Genomic DNA, 19812 nt, shown 5'->3' with positions numbered 1-19812 from the left:
CCTGTGACTCGAAAAGCCTGGATCCGTGTGAGGCCCCGGAACGGAGGGTTCAGGATCTGGACACTGTCTGGAGGTCATGTGACGTGAACACCTTGGCCACTGCTTAGGGTTGAGGAGAATGAGCTGGGAATTTCTGTATGAGTGGGGGCCACCCTGTTGCTGGTGTATGTCCCCCGACTGAGGGGCTGTAAGGATCACACGAAACGGTAAGCGTGACAGTATTTGGCAAACAGTAAAACCCACTGAGAATCCTAGCCCCTCTTGTCCCAACAGCCTGGTGCCACTTACCCTCCTACATTCTCTGAGTACAAAGGTGTATCTGTCCTGGTCGAGGAGAGCTCTGCCCCATAACGCTCACAAGCACCTGACTCGGGGGTACTCAGGCCGAAAGCAGAACAAGGAAAGAATGGCAAAGAATGAAGATTTAATCCCCTGTGCCTTTGTCCTTCCAAGCTAGCTCTGTTGTAAGAAAGGTCTGGCAGAGAAGAGGATTCCAGACACAGGTAAAGTGCTGCAGCCCCCGCTGGGGTCCGTGCGAGCCACCCTGGCTCTTGGCAGGTTTTGGATTGTGCTACATTTACAGGACTTCCCCGGGAAGTAGAGGAAGAAGAAAGCTGGCAAGTATTGACTTTCTCCGCCACTGGCCAATTGCTTCCTCTGGATGACCTCTGACTGGGGAAGCACGGCAAGGGAGCACTGATCCTACGGTTGGGGTCTAGGCCAGTGACTCTTAAAGTGGGTACCATGGCATCAGCTCTAGCTCAGCTCCGGGCAGACCTAGTGAATCAGCACGCCTGGGTGAACCACCTGGAAATCTTCATGTCTAACAAGGTATTTCTTACACTAAAGACTAAGAGGCACTAAGAGCACCTTTAGATGATTTTCAACCTTCTGAAAGTTTTCCAAATGAAATACACCAATAGGAAAACACAGAACAGCTCGGATTTCGTTTGCAATGGAGGAAGAGAGGACTTCTGACGGGCATCTCCTTTCCTGGGCTGGTCCCCTGCCCTTTCTGCTGGACTCTGAGAACCCTTGGGGATAAAGTCACGATGCCTGCCCTTAAGTGACTTTGGATTATACGCTCAGCAGATATGGATCAAAATGGCCTCCCTCTCCACCCCCGGGCCCTTTTTGCATATTTAAGTTCTTGGTCAAGGTGAAATCATGGGACCTCATCTGAGTGACTCAGAAGTCTTGGTCTTACTGTGGGCTTCATACTTATCTTGTGACAGAAACTTCTGTTGTCCGGCTGTAACCAGATTTCCACAATATATCCAGTCCACTGACTAGGTGACTTCTTGCTTGTTTGAACCCACGTCCGTGATTACACAGTTTCCGAGCACTCTCATCTAAGAGTGGGCCCCATCTTGTGCCAATGGTTTGAGTATTTCTCCTGCTGAGCCTCTGCCTCACAGTGAAGTTCCTGTTCTATACTACTAGGCCTCCCCCAAATCTATTCTCTTGAATGTTGAGATGACATCTGGGCTTGAAGTCAATCAGTAAAGAAATATATATAAGTGGGTTTGAGATAGCAGAGGGGACACTACCTTTATGAAACCTTAAGAACGTCACTGGATTCCAGGATCTGTGTCCCCCCTTCCACCTGACTGCCAGGAAACTTGCCTTTTTATCTTGTTAGACCTTGTGGTCACTGACTACTAATCCGGACCACCACATTTATGACCTGCTGTCTCCACTCCACTCCTTTGGCTAGAAGGAGTTCCTCCCACCACCACCTGGGGGTCCATGCTCTGATGGGTATGTATAACCCACAGGGTCCTTCCTTTCCTGCTCAATCGCATTCCACTGCACACTGAAGTCCTGAATTTTGAGTATTAAGCATCTAAAAATGTGCCAAGAGCTACAGGGAATAAATAGATGGCATGATTGCTTGCCTACACATAGACCATAAGGAATATTCTCTGAGTTCAAAGGTTTTGCTTGCCAAACATCACCCCTTGTATATAAGCTCAGGACAGGCAGGAGTTGTGTCTGTTCCCTCTACCTAGATAGCTTTAGCACCCCAAAGAGGATCCAGCACATAACAGGAGCAGAGTATCTGAGTCAATGACACCCACACTGGAGCCTCCTGTGCAAATACCAATGGTGAGAGGGAGCATAACGAAGCTCAAAGATTCTGATCGTCTACACAATAGCCCATCAGTGTGACTTCCTGTTCTAACATGGATTTCCTTTTTTTTTTAATGGAGGAAGAAACAAAGATGATGAAGGTTTGATTGGCCTGGTGCAGGTGCCCTGAGAGCTGTGCTTCTCCAGGCCACCTTTTTGTGCTAGCTACCTGAGAGGCCACTGAACATGAGGAAGTGAAAGACTGGGCAGAAGAATTAGGTAACTTGACCCATCCATAGAATGCCCTGCTCTCTTTTAGGAAACCATCCCAAGGTCAAGGAACCTGATCCACTACTCTGAGTTCCATCTCTAAACAGGGGCAGAAGTGTATTTCCTACTCTCCTCACAAAGTTACAGTGAGAATTCAGGGATTCCTCCAACAAATATCTTACTGAGCACTTCCATTATAGTTACTGATACAACTTACTGATATAACTGATATAACATACAGTTACTGATAACACTTTTGTACCTAAGAGTAATTTATAAATTGCAATATAAATGCAGGCACTGTCCTTCACCTCACCGGTATGAATAAAAACACCACAGCAGCCCAGATCCACAGATGCCAAAGACCTTGGGTAAATGCTTGGCTCATTCAGATCTCCTGAATCATTTGGCCATCATGACAAGAAAATTTAACAACTCAAAAGAAGATGTGCTTTGGGATGTGTGATAAGAGACTGGGTTTGGTGGAGGAATGCAGGAGGGAAAGGCTGGCTGTTACACTTAAATGATCCAGAAAAATGTCTGAATGTTTTTACTTCAATGGCCACATCTTCTAAGGTCTAGTTCTCCGAGACCTTGCTAGAGAATGAAATAGAGAGGTTAGTCAGAACATTTTGGAAATCTGGAAAGGGAAATTTTCTGTAATCAGAAAGGGTGCTCACAATTGTAAGTAAACCACCTAGAAGTCCTAAGGAAACTGGGTTGTTTTGCAACATGATCTGAGCCCAGATGATCTGAGGGAGCACAGATCAAGGCAGTTCTGGCGTTTCATTGTTATTTTGTTTTCTTAACACAGTGGCCTCATTACCAGTAACCCATATGTTCCTGATGTTGGCTCCCCCGACTTTATTTTAAGGAAACTCCACCCACAGCTATTCACATTCTTTCTTTAAACCATCAACTGCTTATCATGTTTACAAGGAAAATTCCAACTAAAAATACAAGAATTACAAGACACAGATTGCCATTAATATGTTCATCCCTGAAGAGTCCAACTAAGCAGCCTGTAAAATAGAGTTATAAGAAAATATTTAACTTGAGTTTAAGAGCTCCATTCAAAGAGAGGCTAAACTTCATGAGTTGCAGATATAAGACAGAACATTCGCTTCTGGAAAAAAAAATGTCATTAATTCCCCCAAAGCATGAAAAAGCCCTGTATCTGTAATAATGCTCCTCACTTTTCTATAAATGCTTTTAAGGTAACTGACAGGAACGTCACAATAGTCAATGAAACGGAAATTTTCTGGATATTTTCCTTCTCTTCGATACATTTTTGGGTTCCAATTAAGAAAACAAACCGCCATTGCCGGTGACATGGCCTGCCCAGCAGGGTGAAAGAGGAAGCGAATGCTCAATAAATAATAGAAACACCCAAGTAGCAGTTATGGCCACTTCATCCCTCTTAGAATGAAAGCACCTTTAGAGCTCAATAAAAAAATGAAAAGCTGCTGAATCACAGTAGTAGCCAAGGAAAAAGCAAACAACTTTGTTGCACAAGCTGGCGAGAATTAAAATGCTTTGATGATGTCTAGGGTGGGGAAACGGGGGCTGTGCACTGTGGTGACATCTAAACCGGCAAAGCCTCTGGTGAGGGATCTATGGCATCACCTATCCAACTTTAAACTGTGCACATCCACCAATCTGGCAACTTCTCTTCCAGAAATAATTCCTGGAGAAAGCGTGCAAAGAGATACTTTGTGTGTGTGTGTGTGTGTGTGTGTGAGTGTGTGAGAGTGTGTGTGAGAGTGTTCGTGTAAACACTCTTATGTGCGTGAAGAGATTTAATACGGCATTGTTAATGAAAGCAAAAAAAAAAAAAAAAGGGCTGTCAGTAGGGGAATGATTAAAAAAATGACATGATCCTGTAGGTACTGTATGGTTTTTTAAAAAAGGAGTTGCTCTGGGGCACCTGGGTGGCTCAGTCGGTGAAGCGTCCGACTTCGGGTCAGGTCATGATCTCACGGTTCGTGGGTTCGAGCCCAGAGTCAGGCTCTGTGTTGACAGCTCGGAGCCTGGAGCCTGCTTCGGATTCTGTGTCTCCCTCTCTCTGCACCCCCGCCCCCCCCACATTCACGCTCTGTCTCTCAAAAATAAATAAACGTTAAAAAGAATTTTAAAAAGGAGTTGCTCTACATACATATACCTAGAAAGCAGAAGCATGTATATTTTTAGGTTAAAAAAAAAGTAAGTCATAAAATAAAATGCAGAATGTGAGCCCATTTTTATAACAGGGCATGCGTGTATTCACATGGATACGTGTAAGTATATTTAAGTACACATACACACACACATTTCATTTCTGTAAACATTTAAAAAGTCATTGTCTTCATAGTCATTATCTCTCATCAGTGCTGGAGGCAACTTAAACTCTTTATAAGCTTAAGTACCCTAAGCACGTTTAAAAAAAAAAAGGAACAGGTAAATTTTTCCTTTTCTAATTTAAAATAGTCGGTGAGAATTTTTAAAGTGTGTTTTAAGGACTGTGCTAAGAGACCAAAAACCCTGGTTTGTTGAGTTAGTAATCAGTCTCCCAAGTGACCTGGGGTGTACGTGCTGGAGAGGCAAACGCTCCCCCCACCCCCGCCCCCGTGAGGACAGAGAGTGAGCGCTCCCTTCCCTATACCCACAGTAGACGCATATCCACTGACCGAGAGCACAGACTGTCATCAGACGGTCCTGGGTGTAGTTTCCAGCTCCACCATTTCCAGAGTAAGAAATCTAGGGCAAGTTACATAATGTTTCAGTGATTCAGATCCCTCAACTATAAAATGGGATTAAACAATCCCTTTCTTCCTTCCTTCCTCCTTTCTTTATGAGAGAGAGAGACAGAGAGAGAGAGAGAGAGAGTATATCTTAAGCAGGCTCTACAATCAGCACAGAGCCCGACACGGGGCTTGATCTCACGACTACAAGTTTATGACCAGAGCCAAAATCAAGAGTCAGTTGCTCAACCGACCGAGCCACCCAGGGCCCCAACGTACACCCACCCTCACGAACCATCGTCCCTGAACTGCCAGCAGAAGCTGAGCCCTGGGAGAACCGTCATTAACCCTCCCACACTTAAAACTTCACACAGACAGTCCCAAGCCACTAAAAACTTCCACAGCACTGTATGCACAGGCACCATCCCGAAGGAGAGTGAGTGTGGGACTGGGGTGAGACTGTTCCCCAAACCGGCTCTGATATTCCCTAGGTATGTGACCCGGAGCAAGGTGCTTTATCTCGCAGCCTCGCGTGGGAGGGGAGGGTGTGTTGGCGTTTTTACTAATGTTATTCTGAGGGTTAAACAACACAAGTGGAGGTATCCGGAGCACCCAGCATCTGGAACACAGCAGAAAAAGCACAACAACCAACAACAGTTCTAATCAACTGGGCATCTACTGTGGGCGAGGCATTTTGCTCTCATTCTTACACCAACTCTGAAAGAGAGGTATCGCTACCTCCCTATTAAGAGCCAGGAAACGGAGATTCGGGGCATCACATGACTTGTCCTTAGGGTTCCCCGGCAGATCCACCTGACTCTGAAGTTCTTTTCATCTCCTTTTTTTTTTTTTTTTTTTTTTTTTTACCCCCCGACAGTTCATTATTTGTCTCCCTGTATCATTTGGGCAAGTCACAATGTCCTCTTCTGGTGATCCCTTCTGAGATAATATGACCGATTTCAGGGTATGTAAGCTAGTGGCTATGAATACTGTTGAGAACTGAAAACAACGCTTTCGCAGCCTGGGGAAACAAGGGACTTTTACCTATGGGAAAGCCTCGAAACACCTCTTCCACCGGCTGCCCCGGCTTCCCCTGCTGACAGGGCGGCCCCTGCCTCCCTCTTCACTGCCGGACACTCAATCCCAGGTGCACAAAGACTCATGGGAAGGAACACTTCCTATACTAAGCTAACCTTAATGTGTCAGAGAATCACTGGACCATCCCCTTTCCTCCAGGGAGAGGTCCCAGGAAGTTGGGTGAGCCCCGGATATGTAATGAGAGGGGCAGAAAACAGGAGCAAGTGCTCAAAGAAGGGCCCCGAAAACTTGACTCCTAATCACGGTTTTGCCAAGGGCTGGCTCTACCAAACGGTTGAAGGAGTCATAGGCAAAAGTCCCTTTCCTTTTCCTCCCCCTCCATCCTTTTGCTCATTCTTATTTATTCCATAGGCTTTTATTAAGCACTTACTGTGGGCAAAACATTGCATGAGAATACAGTTCCTGTCCCGAGCACACTTAGTTTAGTGATGGCTAGTTGACGCAGTCATTTTTTTTTTAATGTTTATTTTTGAGAGAGAGAGAGACAGAGCGTGAGCAGGGGAGGGGCAGAGAGAGAAGAAGGCACAGAATTCAAAGCAGGCTCCAGGCTCTGAGCTGTTAGCACAGAGCCCCACACAGGGCTCGAGCCCATGAACCTCAAGATCATGACCTGAGTCGAAGTCGGACTCTTAACCGACTGAGCCACCCAGGTACCCCTGTTGACTCAGTCATCTTAACTATTCTTATGGGTATGTGGATTTAATCTGTGTGTGTGTGTGTGTGTGTGTGTGTGTGCACGTGTGTGTAGATACTTAGCTACAAATACAGACTACTCACAGTTCATTTCCATAACCAACCATTCAAACAGCTCTTCTGATGAAGAGCCCCTCCCACAAAGCCCAACATGCTTTGTGCCAACTACATCCCATACACGCACCTAAATTTAACTTTTGTTTCATAGAATTAGCACAACTGTCAGAATTCATCAAGTACTAGTTATGGAAAACTGCTCTTGGGGCAATTCTGTAGTAATTAAGTGTATAAGAGTAATTAAGAATTTCTCCGGATCTAATACTCCATCCATAGGACTATATGAACATTAATAACCTCATGGCTGATACCAAAAATGAGTCCTGATTGGGGCTGCTGATGGTACCATCGGAAAGACATCACCGGCTCACGCTCCTTCAGCTTCCTCGGTGAAGATCTGATTTACAATCAATCTTATCGGTTTTCCAGAGATTTCAAGGGGAAGCGGTGACACATGCTTAAATTCTAAGCAATACGATTTCTAGGCTTGCGATGTATTATTTCACAACTGCACGAACGCAGATGTGACTAAATTTCCTGTGGGATGGGGTATGTTTATTGTCTCTACCAGCTGCCTTCAAAAACACTAACCTTTAAACAGTTCACATTAACCCCCGGCAATGACATCAGCCACGGTGGTAACCCATAGGACTCTTCTGGAAAGTGCCATTGCATAATCGCTGTAAGTAAACAGGGGAGTGTAGAGGAAGAAGGTAAACATCCTCATTCCATTTAAATATCAATGCTCTGAGGGTTCTTCAGCTTGGAAGATGGTTGGGCCATTTGGTAGGACAAGCCATTTACAAACGTGTTTTGTTCCGGGAGGCCTGCTGGTGGCTGGAAACCTTTTGTTTCCTGGTGTAGTCAATTTCAATGGGGCTGTCAGCCTTACCACGCCACACTGGGGAGGGAGAATGCCACCAGCGTCTGGGAGCTGACCGGCCAGCTCCTACAGGGCCAGCAGGCAGGGCAGTACTCAATCACGAGAGAGAACCACAGGAGCCAGGACAGACAGAGAAGCTCCCGCTCCCCGCCAGTGCCCTGCTATCAGCCTGCTAGGGCTGGGAGGCAGCTCTGTGTTGTTTTCCCGATGAAATCTAATGACTGGGTCATGTGTGATGGAAATCTGTGCGTTGGCAACTGGCAATTCCAGAGGCGACAACAAGAGCAAGCCATGGAAAACACAGAGACCGAAGCGACTGGGAGGCAGAATCCCCAGAAAGCCTCTACTCTGGATTTCTCAGAGGCGATCTGTGTGAAGGAATCTGTGAGACAGTTCCATTTCACAGATCGGAAAACCGGCCCGGGGAATGTTTGGCAGGCCCTGCAGCGTGGCTACCTGATAAAGATCATTAACAGAACCGCAATTTTGTTAAGCCCGGCAATGCACCGAAATAGCCTTCCTCCCAGAGATCCTTGCATGTGAGGGTAGCCACGTGACGAAGTGCGGGGGCGGGGGGGGGTGTGCTTGTCCTTCACTGCTCTCTTGCCCTCTGCCTGACACTGGGACAAGACACAGGGAACGTCACACCGATGCTGTCACCAGGCGGATGGAAGCCACAGATGCCAAAGCCGGAAGCTGGCAGGGGCGGGCACATCGTGGGCTCCGTGGGCCACCCCCGCACCAAGCAGTGTCTACAACCGGGCGTCATGCAAACCCATACACTGGGGGTGCTGCTCTAACACAAGAAGCAAACTCAGAAAAGTCTCGTGCTCTGTGCCCCGTGGGTTACAAAGAACAGGCTCTCTGGGAAAACTTGGGATTGGGACAGGCCACTCAAACTCGACGAAAGCTTCCAACTACAGCACTAACAACATAATCAAGAGGGAACTGGAGCAGCCAGTTCCGGGTGGCAGGAGGCTCCTTGGTGGTTCCAAAATGCACAACAGTGGCAACTGGAAACGTGGGCTGGCAGGAACTGAGAGGACAGGTGCTAGAACCGGCTGGGCCAGTAGCCAGGGGCCGCGTGAGGCCAGGTGCGCTCCTCTCTGGGGAAGGAGCCCTTAAGGTCGTGCTCATTTCCAGTTGTATTAAGATTGGGCTAAAGGGGCTCCCGCCTCTGCGGCAGCTGGGCTGAAGGCTTTTTCATCCTCTTCTTTTGCTACTCCAGCTCGTCTTGCCTAGAAAAGACTGCGGGCGGACAAACAAAATTCCGCGCTATTCTGACATCATTCCTCTACTTTACCAGCCGCACCTGAGTGAACCAGACTGTTTATTCAGGTCACTGTTATTTGGCTGCTCTATGGGGATGGTCTGATATAATCCCAGCAGTTCGCATGTAACATCTCTACCTCTCCAGTTCCGGTCCCCACACAATGCCCTGGCTTACTTTCCTAAAATGGCGGGATGGCTTCTTCACTCAGTGGTATTACACTTAGCACGGCCCCAATCCCTCCCTGAGCTCCTCTTGCTGGTTTCCAGCCTCCTCTCCCTCTCTCGACTCCAAGGCTTAACCTGTGCCTCCCAGCCGCAAACAAACTGCCTTTGGCTCTACTCTCTGACATGCCATGCTGTGGTCTGCGTTCCTGCCTGTGCACTTCACTTTCCCCTGCCCGGAAGGCCTCTGCCCACACAGCCTACCCAATGAGCTACTCATCTTCAAAAGCCTACTCTGGAGTCCCCTCTAGGAACGCTTCTCTGACACCCTCCTCTGAGTTAACCGGGTACTTCTTGATATTAGTAGTGGTGGTATTGCCTGTATCACTGCATCGATTAAATGACATTCATGTCATTTGCGGAATTGAATGTGGCCTCTCCTTGATGGGTCCAGAAGCAGGAGGGTTGTGAAAACCCTGTTCTAGGAATTCCCATGGCATTCTAACAGCCCGGAATGAATAGGGCATTTAAAAAGAAATTATCCATTAGCACCGTAACAAAATGTACAAATATCAACTCTCAGGCAACTAATCCAGGCAAAATTCTGAAGCTTGCCCGGGCAAGAGAATGGTCCCAAAGAGAAAGAAAAGACTGAGGAACAAGCTTACATGATTGGAAAGGGTTGTTCCTCTGTTTACATCTAAAATAAAAGACTAAAATGTACTTACAAGTTGCCTTGGAGATACCACCCAAACAGACGCCCGTAAATGCTATCAACACTCAAACATGAAAAGAAATGACACCTTATCCACCTTCCTCATGAAGGCATTATCAATGGACAGAATAGACGAAGAATCGACAAAACTGAGCTCTAGTCCTAGGTCATTCACCAGGCGAGGGAACTCGAAAAAGCAATACTATTCATCTTTTCAAAGTACGCCTTTTACAAAACACTCATTAATATAGTAATAATGTTGTATGGTGACAGATGGTAAGTACACTTATCATGGTGAGTGCAGTGTAACATACAGAATTGTCCAATCACTACATTGTACACCTGAAACTAATATAACATTGTATGTCAAGCATACTTTGATAGTAAGTAAATAAACAAAGACACACACACACACACACACACCACAAGGTCGAAGCGCTGTATCAATTAATATGGCGGGAGTGAAACTCAGTGGGACCTCATTTTCATCCACATCTGTAGGACCAAAGGCCTTTTAATTCTAAGGCTCTCTGTAAGGCAACAGCATCTACATACAAATATATTTCCTCATGGAAAGATGCAGACACATATTTTGGTGTGCCTTTGATTTAGAAACACGTAGATGAAGAACGTGGCTTGGAAATGTGGACGTCTTGTAAAAGACATCCAAGGGCTTTGCCAAGAAGGCAGCAATGCCTAGACATTTGATATTCTTCTAGGTCTCAGTTCCCATCTCTAAAAATATACTGATGACATTTTCTCTGACCTCTACCTACCGCAGGGAGTACGGAAAGGATGGAGGGGGGACGGCACTCAATAAAGCCATGACCTTCTTGAAAGACAGGACACTCACTCATTGTGGCTGTTGTGTTAGCAACTGTGACACAGTGCTTGGGCTTTTAAAGACCTAGTTTTATTAGGGGATGAAGTTCCCCGTGACCAAGATGCTGTATGACATCACCCAGCAAACTAATCCAACCGAAGCTGAAAGGCACGGCCAATAATTACAACTCATTTAGAAGGTCTCTGCACCTCCTCTTGCCCCCAGCACTGTATCACCCACTTGAAAAATATTAGATCAATTTTCTCCTCATCCTAAGGAGCAGTTGACGAGCAATGCTCGTGCCTAGCAAGTTCCAGAAAAACATTTTCAGACAAAATGCTTGGAGGATGAAGTAAGGCTGTGTCTGGATGCCTACTCCGTCATTCCCAGCAGTGGCCCAGTGGCTAAAGCATGGACACTCCCTTTGCAAGCCCATCACAGCGGGCCACTTGCCCATCTTCTACGAGAGAGTTATGATTTCCCAGTTTGCACAACCGTAGCCTGATCTATTCCAGAAAGACTCACCATATGTATTTATTTTTAGGCTGCTGTTAGCAGTTTCTGATTGGCCATGGGAATTTTTAACAATTAAAGTCAAAGTTAAAAAAACAAAACAACTCAACAATTTCAAGTTGACGATGTATTCATGATCCCACTAAAGAAGAGGAATATGGAAGAAGAGCCTTTGGCCAAGAGGTAGGGCAAAATCACAAGGTAGGTCTCATTTTCTGGGTCTTGTTTCATTTTGCATTTGTGGAATGCGAGAGTGTCAATCATCTATTCAGTAAATATTTACTAAATGCCTACTTTGCACCAAGAGTTACGCTTGCTCTAAGACTAGAAACATTATCCCTCTTCTCAACGAGTCCCATAAAGGCAAGGGAGGGAGGGGCACCTGGGTGGCTCAGTCGGTTAAGCGCCCGACTTCGGCTCAGGTCATGAACTCGTGTGAGCAAATTGAGGAATCGGCAAGAGACAGATGGAGGAGAATCCTAGTTTTCAGAAGGAGTTGAAACTCTTATTTAAATGGATAGTATCCCCTTTGCCTCCAGGAAGCAAAAGGTTATGCATGGTCTACTCTACATGACTTGGCATCTGAACTCTAGGGATGTTCACAGAAACAGGTGCCTGAGTCAGCAAAACTGGTGTAAAGAAAGAATTTAAGCCAAACTTAGTTCTCCACGTATGTTCCAAGTTACACAGCGGATCTGTACATTTTGTGAACACCATCATGATTTTTCTTGCTTTCCTTCTCTCCTCTTCTTCCTCTCTGAACTTCTCAAGTATCTACGCATCTTCACAACGTGCAGAGTACTGTGCGAAGTTCTTTCCGAGAAAGAACGAGTCAGAAAATTCTGACCTCGGGAGGAAGTAAAGGCAGGTTTTCCTCACAAAGTAGTAACGCACGAGGCAGAGAGAGAGAGCAAGAGTGCCATCAGAGAGATGCAGGTGACGTGCAATCAGAGTCCAGAGTCAGGAGAGATGAAATCCAGCTAGGAAACCAGGGAGGGCTGCTGAGAGGAAGTGTCATTTCACCTGGGCCTTGAAGGATGGAGAGGCTCTGGGGATATGGGGCCTGTGGGAGGAGGGGCACGCCTGGGCAAAAGCATTCCTGTTCCCTTTTACGTCACTGTTTTTTGTTTAGGAAGCGAGATGCTGTCGTTAGGGCCTATCTGTGAGGTGTTGAATTCCCGGCCAATGAACAGATCACCATCTTGGGCTGACCACTTTGGGGTGTCATAAGTTATATCAGCTTAGCGCCAACACCAGGAAAATACTATGAGAGTTCAGGATGATGAAGGGTGACATTCTATTTTATTTTACAAAAAGTTTTTGAAGTTTTTATGCATTTATTTTGAGTGGGGGAGGGGCAGAGAGCGAGAGGGAGGGAGAGAGAATCCCAAGTGGGCTCCACCATGTCAGCACAGAGCCTGACACAGGGCTTGATCCCACAAACCATGAGATCGTGACCTGAGCCAAAATCAAGAGTTGGACGCTCAACTGACTGAGCCGCTCAGGTGCCCCAAAGGGTGACATCTGAGAGGAAAGCCGTTAAAGCCAAAGCCTGGTGTGTGACAGAACCACAGAAACTCACCCCTGGTAACTAAGACATCTGTCTAAAAGCGACAGCACAACATCGCCGTTCAAGACTCAAGGCGGTGGCCGGTTCCCCACTTACCATGAACATGGATTCCATTTGGTTGAAAGGAAGCATTTGTTTCTGGCTGGTAAGACTTCAGGTGCGACGCGCCCACTGGCTGCTGGGGGTGGGGGGGCTGCGTCCTCTGCATGACCGAAGAAGCAGCTGGAACCCTCCGGGGGCTGATGTGAGGGGACGGGGCAGAAGGTACAAACCTGGGAAAAGGACCGTAAGAGGAAGCGTGAGGGACATTAAAAAGCAGGAGCAGAGGCAAAGTCTTCAAAGCTGAATTCTAATGTCCACAGTGGCTGGATGAGAGTGTGACAAAAAGCCCTCAAAAGAAACTGGTGAAGACTTTCCTCTCCCCTTTTCAACCACTGACTTCTCAATGGAGATACTGAGGGGATGAAAGAGATCAACAAAGGGAAAATGCAGTCACAGTTTGGGTCTGTGAAGCCTCTCCAAAGGCATTTCAAATACTCTGGCTTTGGTGAAATGCAAAGCATGTCTTTTGCCAGGCCCCTTTTTTCCTGCTAATTTTTAAATTCGTTTGCATTTCAGGGGAAATTTGATCCTTATGTTTCTGATTCATTTACACTTAGCTCATAAACATTTTGTTCCGCGAGGTAAGCCTCTCTAACCCTGTTCTCTTTCAACAATACATTTTCTTCTGCCAAGACTGCGTGAATTTGAGCCTCAAAGGTCGAGCGGGGGACCCAGAACCCAGGCTACCCGAGTGGGTTCCGCGCGCGGTAGAGAACACTGCCCAGGGCACAACGGGAACACGATGTGGGACATCTTTCACGGTCACGCGTGCTAATCGTAACAGAACTGTCGGCAGCTTTCTGAGCAGGGACGTGCAGATGTTCAAACAAGGGGACACGGTCAACTAACCTGAGATCCAAGCCTGACAGCTTTCTGCCAGTCTTCTAAGTGTAAGGGGGCAAGTGGCAGGGTCTCACTCCCTGGGTTCCAAATGACAGTTCGGACCTGCCAGCGCTGAAGGGAAGGTGTACCCGCGAGTGCAGGGTTAAGGTTTACCGGTGTCCACGGACTGCCGTCACGAGTGGGGCGGCCCGGGGAACCCGTCGGTGTGGTGCAATGAAGCCGCAAAGTAACTGGGGAGCAAACTGTGTCAGCAGTGAATTGGCCAGTCCCCCCCAAAAGGCCCAGTAAGCTGAAAACTTCCAGTGGGTTGTTTCTGACACCGGGTGAAAAGACAGGCTTTGTGTTACGCCGACCCGTAGAGGTTGCCCGCGGTGTTCACGGCTTAGTTCACAAGGATGAGTCCCTTCACGTTGCTGGGCTCTTGTGTAGGGCCATGGATGGTAGAAAGGGACACGGAACCGGTCAGATTTATAAAGTGACCTGCAATGCTGTGAATCGGGGCAGTTAACAGGGCCCAGCCTGGCCGTTCGTGCTGCGGCAGTAATAAAGCGTGGGCCAAAATCCCCCTGAGGAGGCTGTGAGGGAAGGGGGTGCGGGAACCAAGGAGGGGGGTTGGCACTCGCCAACCTCTGGAGAAGAGAAGTCTCTGGACGAGGCCGAAACACGCTGGCTGGGTCAGATGCTTATTTTCACTTTGCTGAAGGAGACCGGTAACCGAGCGCCCCGGGGCCGGGGAAATACGTATCTTTGAAGTGTCTCATCCTAATTGGAATTAGCCTGAAAAGACGTGCTGAACTGAATGGCTCTGAAAGCCATTGAGCCCTGGCCAGCAAATGAGCCCTGGCATTGCCCTGAGAACATCTAGTGGGAACTCGCAGGCCGGGATTCCTCATATGGAGGCGATTTTCCTGGGGAGTATGTCTCTAATGTGTCTGGCAAGGCTGTCTGAGGTCGTGGGAGGGGGCTGAGGAATTGTGGGATCGCAGGCTTCAGGGCTAAACTGAGTCCACACCACCACCCAACCCCCTGAGCCCCGTGGGCAGGAAGCCCTCAGGGAGAGGGGGGAGGATTTGGATTGCAAGACAACCTGTGTCACGGGCATCTCAGTTCCGGTTCTGAGCAAGGCAGCGAGCTCCTTTGCCTTGCTTCCTAATTCTATTTCTTCATCTGGGAATAAAAGACGCGGCACACTCTCGATGGTTTTCTGGACTTTTCTCTGGTGCTTCAGCCGCTTTTCCTTTCTGTCGAGGTCCAATGGGGCAGAGATGTGTGGATGGCACAAGTCACAGTACGGAGAAGTCTGAGCCTGATATTGGCGGCTTGATGGAAGAAAGGGATTCCGTTTCCCCCGTCCCCCAGCAAGTGAGTCAGGCTCATACACAAGGGTTTGATTAACAAAGAGAGAAAAGGCAGAGGGGGAGGGGGAAGGAGGCAAAGACTGTCAGCAATATAAAATCTCATCTTTCTGTAATTAGGGATGATGTGGCTATAGGGTGAACTGTGATTACTTGCTATAAAGAGGGGAGAATTCAACCAACTAAAAGGACAGAATCCATTAAGGAGTCATCCAGAATTTACATTCCTACAAACCGACTCTATAGCTATACATAGATTATATATCTACCTACAAATGATACATCCATGTATCTATCTAGGGAATATATAATTATACAGTAATTATACATCATTCTTACCTATTCATTCACACAAGTTCCAAACTTTGGCCATGCCCTCTTGGCTACCACATATTACATAAAGTACTGATGGTGAGCAAAGGAAGACAGATGTGGGGGCTATTACATCAAGGTGTTAGCAATGCTGATCGCAGAGATGTTGGGAGGGAGTAAAATATACCTACTGAGCCTTCAACTCACTCCACATTTGGCTGTTTGCTAATTCTGACTAAAGTTTTCTCCATGTTCAAACAAGTAAGATTACATGGCATTAAATTAACATAATTTTAAAATATACTATGTCCCTTCATATAAAGTCCTAATAAAAATTTAAATGTAAACTATTCTGGCTGAGATAAATGAACACCTTGAGAAGTCCTTGATTTGGAAAGGGAAGGGACTCCAACAGAAATCTTAACTTTTACGCATACATAGAAAAGGTGAAAAGTGACAAGATGTGATTATGATTATCCAACGATTGCTAGGAACCAGGGAATAAGAATTCAGCACGGAAAAGCCCAGTGTAAGAAACGAGTGTGTAAATGTGATTGATTTTCAAGTACAGCACGTAGATTTAATTTTGTCACTGCTGAAAAATGGTACATGGGATGTTATTGAAAAATCTCTCCCAATCTCGCTAATTTAAATTCAATTTTTATAGACCTGCTTACTAGTTAACCAGCCCAAGGTAGGCTAGAATTAAGCACATCAAAATTAGAGGGGTGAGGGGGCAGGGGAGGAGGGCAAAAGTGGGGAAGTCCCTCTGTTAGAGGGAAGGTCCTGGGAGCTTCTGGAACAATCACTGCCAACTTGTAACAAGACAGATGTCAGAAATATTTTATTTATTTTTTAAAATTTTTAAATGCTTATTTATTTCTGAGAGAGGGAGACAGACTGTGAGCGGGGGAGGGGCAAAGAAAAAGGAAGACACAGGATCCGACGCAGGGTCCAGGTTCTGAGCTGTCAGCACAGAGCCTGACGCAGTGCTCGAACTCATGAACCGCAAGATCGTGACCTGAGCCTAAGTCAGACGCTTAACTGACTGAGCCACCCAGGCGCCCCAGGAAACGTTTTTTTCTTAAAGCCAAAAGGACTCAAGAAACTTGAGTGGTTTGAGGCCATTCACTCCAGAAACGAGTGAAGAACCGAGAACACGCACACTTAAACGGGAGCTCATTACGCCAAAGGTGGAAAGTTCTCACTGTTACTGAAGGTCGGGTGTGGGGCCTCACGAGCCCTTTGTCTTAGCGTCCTCGCTGATTTTCCAACCTTGGTTTTTGAACACATGCTCACACACCTACCACAATGGATATGATCTGAGCATTCTGCCCAAAACAGGGAATTTTTTTTTTTAAATCCAAAGCCAGGGAATTAAAATATTTTGATGCTAAAATAAACAAGTTTGATGCTGAGTCTAAGTTACAGTGATTTACAATTTTCCTCCCATGGAACAGCTCATCCCCCATCACGTCAGGACAAGATGACGACGTCACTCTAATTCATTCTGAGTTACGGCAGTGTCCAAGAGCCAGAGGAGAGAAGGTCTGAAATCTTTCTAGGTCCAACTCTGTCCCCCCCTGCTGTGGATCCGCAGTTGACATTTCACAGATTTCATTTAACACAGCTCACCAGTCTCTTCTTTGAAACATTAGAAGATTGTTAATGTCAGAACACACACAACGGACTAGAATTTTTTTTTTTTTTGAGACATCACTGCTTACCAGAAACACTTCACACAAAAGCAAACCAGAGAACTGAGTCAACCGTTTGTACTCATTCAGTGGAGGAGTTTATGTAACCTCAGCATGAGCCATGGTTCAATGGTTTGTACCCTTCCCCCACCCTCCTGCCAAAAAACAAAACAGAACAACACAACAACAACAAAACCCAGGCAGGAAACAGGTTTTAAAGGGCTCATCAAAAAGCTTCTGGGAAAAAAGGACTTAAAAAGGCTTCTATAGCTACGTATCTACACACATCTTAGGAAACGTCTGGTTGTTCGGGGTAGCTAGTCGGTTACAGTCCTTCCGTTCTGTGGTCTGCTCCCACCCTCGGCTCATACTGAGTCTCCCAACCTTGCAGTGAGGTGGGCCAGAAGCAAAGAGGCCATCTTTCCTGTAAATACAGTACTCAGAAACAATCTTACATCGTTTCACAGAATGGTAGGTCCCAACGGAGAAACACAGAACGAGTGAGGTTCACGTGCAGAAAAATTGCAGATGGCAGGAGAAGGAGACAGATATCGCTGAAGACCCACTGGGGTTGGATTCTGGCTCTGTTCCTCACTAGCTGGGTAATCTTGAATAAATTCCCCGACTTCTCCCAGCCTCAAATTCAAGTACAAAGTAAAGATAATCTTAGCCCCTACTGGGGATCGTAAAATCTGAGATAACATATTCCTTTCTTCATCCAAGAGATATTTACTGAGCACTGACCCAGTGTGTGGCTCTATTCTGATCACTAGGGACAGCGAAAGACATGACCTGTATCCCTGCCTTTGTGGGGCTTATATTTTGGTGAGGGGAGGCAGACAATGAACAAAGTCAAATAAGCAAACTATACATTGTACTTGGGACACGAGTACCAGGGAGAAACATCAAGAATGGAAGGTGAAGGCTGGGGGTAGATTATGAACAATTTTAAATTGGGAGGTCAGAGATCTCAGAGTATTTTAGAATGAATGTCTGACACTTTCCAGCTGATCAGTACATGTTTATGGAAGGACTGCTCTCAACAGAACGTGCACGTAAGGTAACTGTGACATTGACCCATACCCAGTGCTTGACAGCTGTGTAAGACTGTGGTTCCAGCACGGCATTCCATTTCTATTGAGTTCTTGAAATAAAAAATATTAGAGGACTCTCTCCTCTCTTGACTACTCAGATACGGATACCATGGCTCAAAGAAAACAAGGCATTTGGTCAGCTGGCTAATTTTCTAGTTCTAAGGGCAGATATGGTGGCCTTGTGTAAGAGTCTCATTTCTCGGTACTGGGTTTCCCACCAGAGTATCCTGAGTTCACAAATTCATACAATCATATAATGTTCTAGCTGAAGGGCACTGGAGCACCACCTTATTTGGATGACATAAAGTAGGCCCAAAGACACAAAATGGTTGCCCACACAGCTAGTTCTCCAGACCTCGCTTTATCCTTATAAGGAAAGATGCCCTCTAGTGGAGATGCAGGGCAAGGTGAATGGGCGGGGTGAGGGAGGGGGATGGGGACTCCTGTGAGCGTCTGAGATTCTGAACCTTATCACCAGCTGATGGGGATGGGCGGATCAGCAACCCACTGCCTTTAAGAAACTTGGCAATGAGTGTCCCAGTTTGCTTTGGTGAACTCACTCTGGTAGGCGCTATGCTCTTCATATGGCCAAGCTGGGCTTACACCTTTTGTCTTTTCCAACTGGATAAGTGCTTTCAGATAACGCTCTCTCTCCTGTCTCTAAGTCCAAGGTATTTCTGTGTCAACTACATACTGTATTTCTTCAAACAAAATTGACTAACAGACCACGTTGCAGGTTAAGCACATGTCATAAGTACGTCTTACTTTTCTTCATTTGTGCTGTGTATGCAAGCAGCTGTAACCAGCAATACAGGACTGAGCGTCTTAGCACCGGGTTGGGGGTTAATACTTTGAAAAGAGGGGTTTCCATGATCAAGTGGATTAAATGTTGGTTGATATGTGCTTTGGACAGTTCTCCCCCCCCCTCCCCCGGGGGGTAACAGACCTCCCAAAGAAGGAAGAATGCATCAGAACAACTTGTTTCATTGTATTCACACGGAAAATATTATTGATTTGCTGCTAGGGAGTAGAAATAATGGATACAAACTGGTCTATGGTGGATTTGGGGAGGTATTTGTTATCCCCCAGAGAACTGCGGTGGTTTTTAAATTCATCTGTGAAAACCGATCAATAAAAAATGGCTTTAGCAGTTGGCCAACTACAGAGGGGGGGAAAAAAGGAATCCTTTTCAAAACCTAAAAAGAAAAGCACAGTTTTAAGGATTTCACATCTGATTTAACATCTAAAAAAAACCCCCCAATGATAATACCCCACTTTGTATAGCCAGACAGCACTCCATTTTAGTAGACTTTAGTGGTCTTTATAACGATTTATGAATCACTTCATGAATTCCTGGCTGACTCATCTGGGTGACTATAGTATCTACTTATACTTCCCTTCTGTCTCACAAAAGAGACACTTGGACTCAGTTCAATCCAGATTTGTCCCCGAATGAATCACAGCACGTTACTGGGGGAACTGCAAATTGAATTCTGCTTCTGAGACAATCAAGACCAGCTTTCAGTAATGAAGAAACAGCCGCTGGGAAGTGTGGGTAAT

General features: G+C 46.3%; 1 protein-coding gene across 2 annotated transcripts in view; it reads right to left on the bottom strand.

The window, feature by feature from the left end:
• GLIS3 (GLIS family zinc finger 3) overlaps positions 1-19812 on the bottom strand; it is a 445161-nt gene that overhangs the window by 16038 nt on the left and 409311 nt on the right. For both annotated transcript variants that reach the window (XM_047101446.1, XM_047101440.1), the window contains exon 9: positions 12946-13121. In XM_047101446.1, coding sequence (XP_046957402.1) covers positions 12946-13121 — 176 coding nt within the window. The remainder of the gene's footprint in view (positions 1-12945; positions 13122-19812) is intronic.

Source organism: Lynx rufus, unplaced genomic scaffold, assembly GCF_022079265.1.
Source record: "Lynx rufus isolate CCGP_SWC_20201006 ecotype Redwood Valley unplaced genomic scaffold, mLynRuf1.p SCAF_10, whole genome shotgun sequence".
NCBI classification, from domain to species: domain Eukaryota; kingdom Metazoa; phylum Chordata; class Mammalia; order Carnivora; family Felidae; genus Lynx; species Lynx rufus.
Note: the sequence above shows the minus strand (reverse complement) of the source record. Positions and strands in the feature narration are given on the sequence as shown.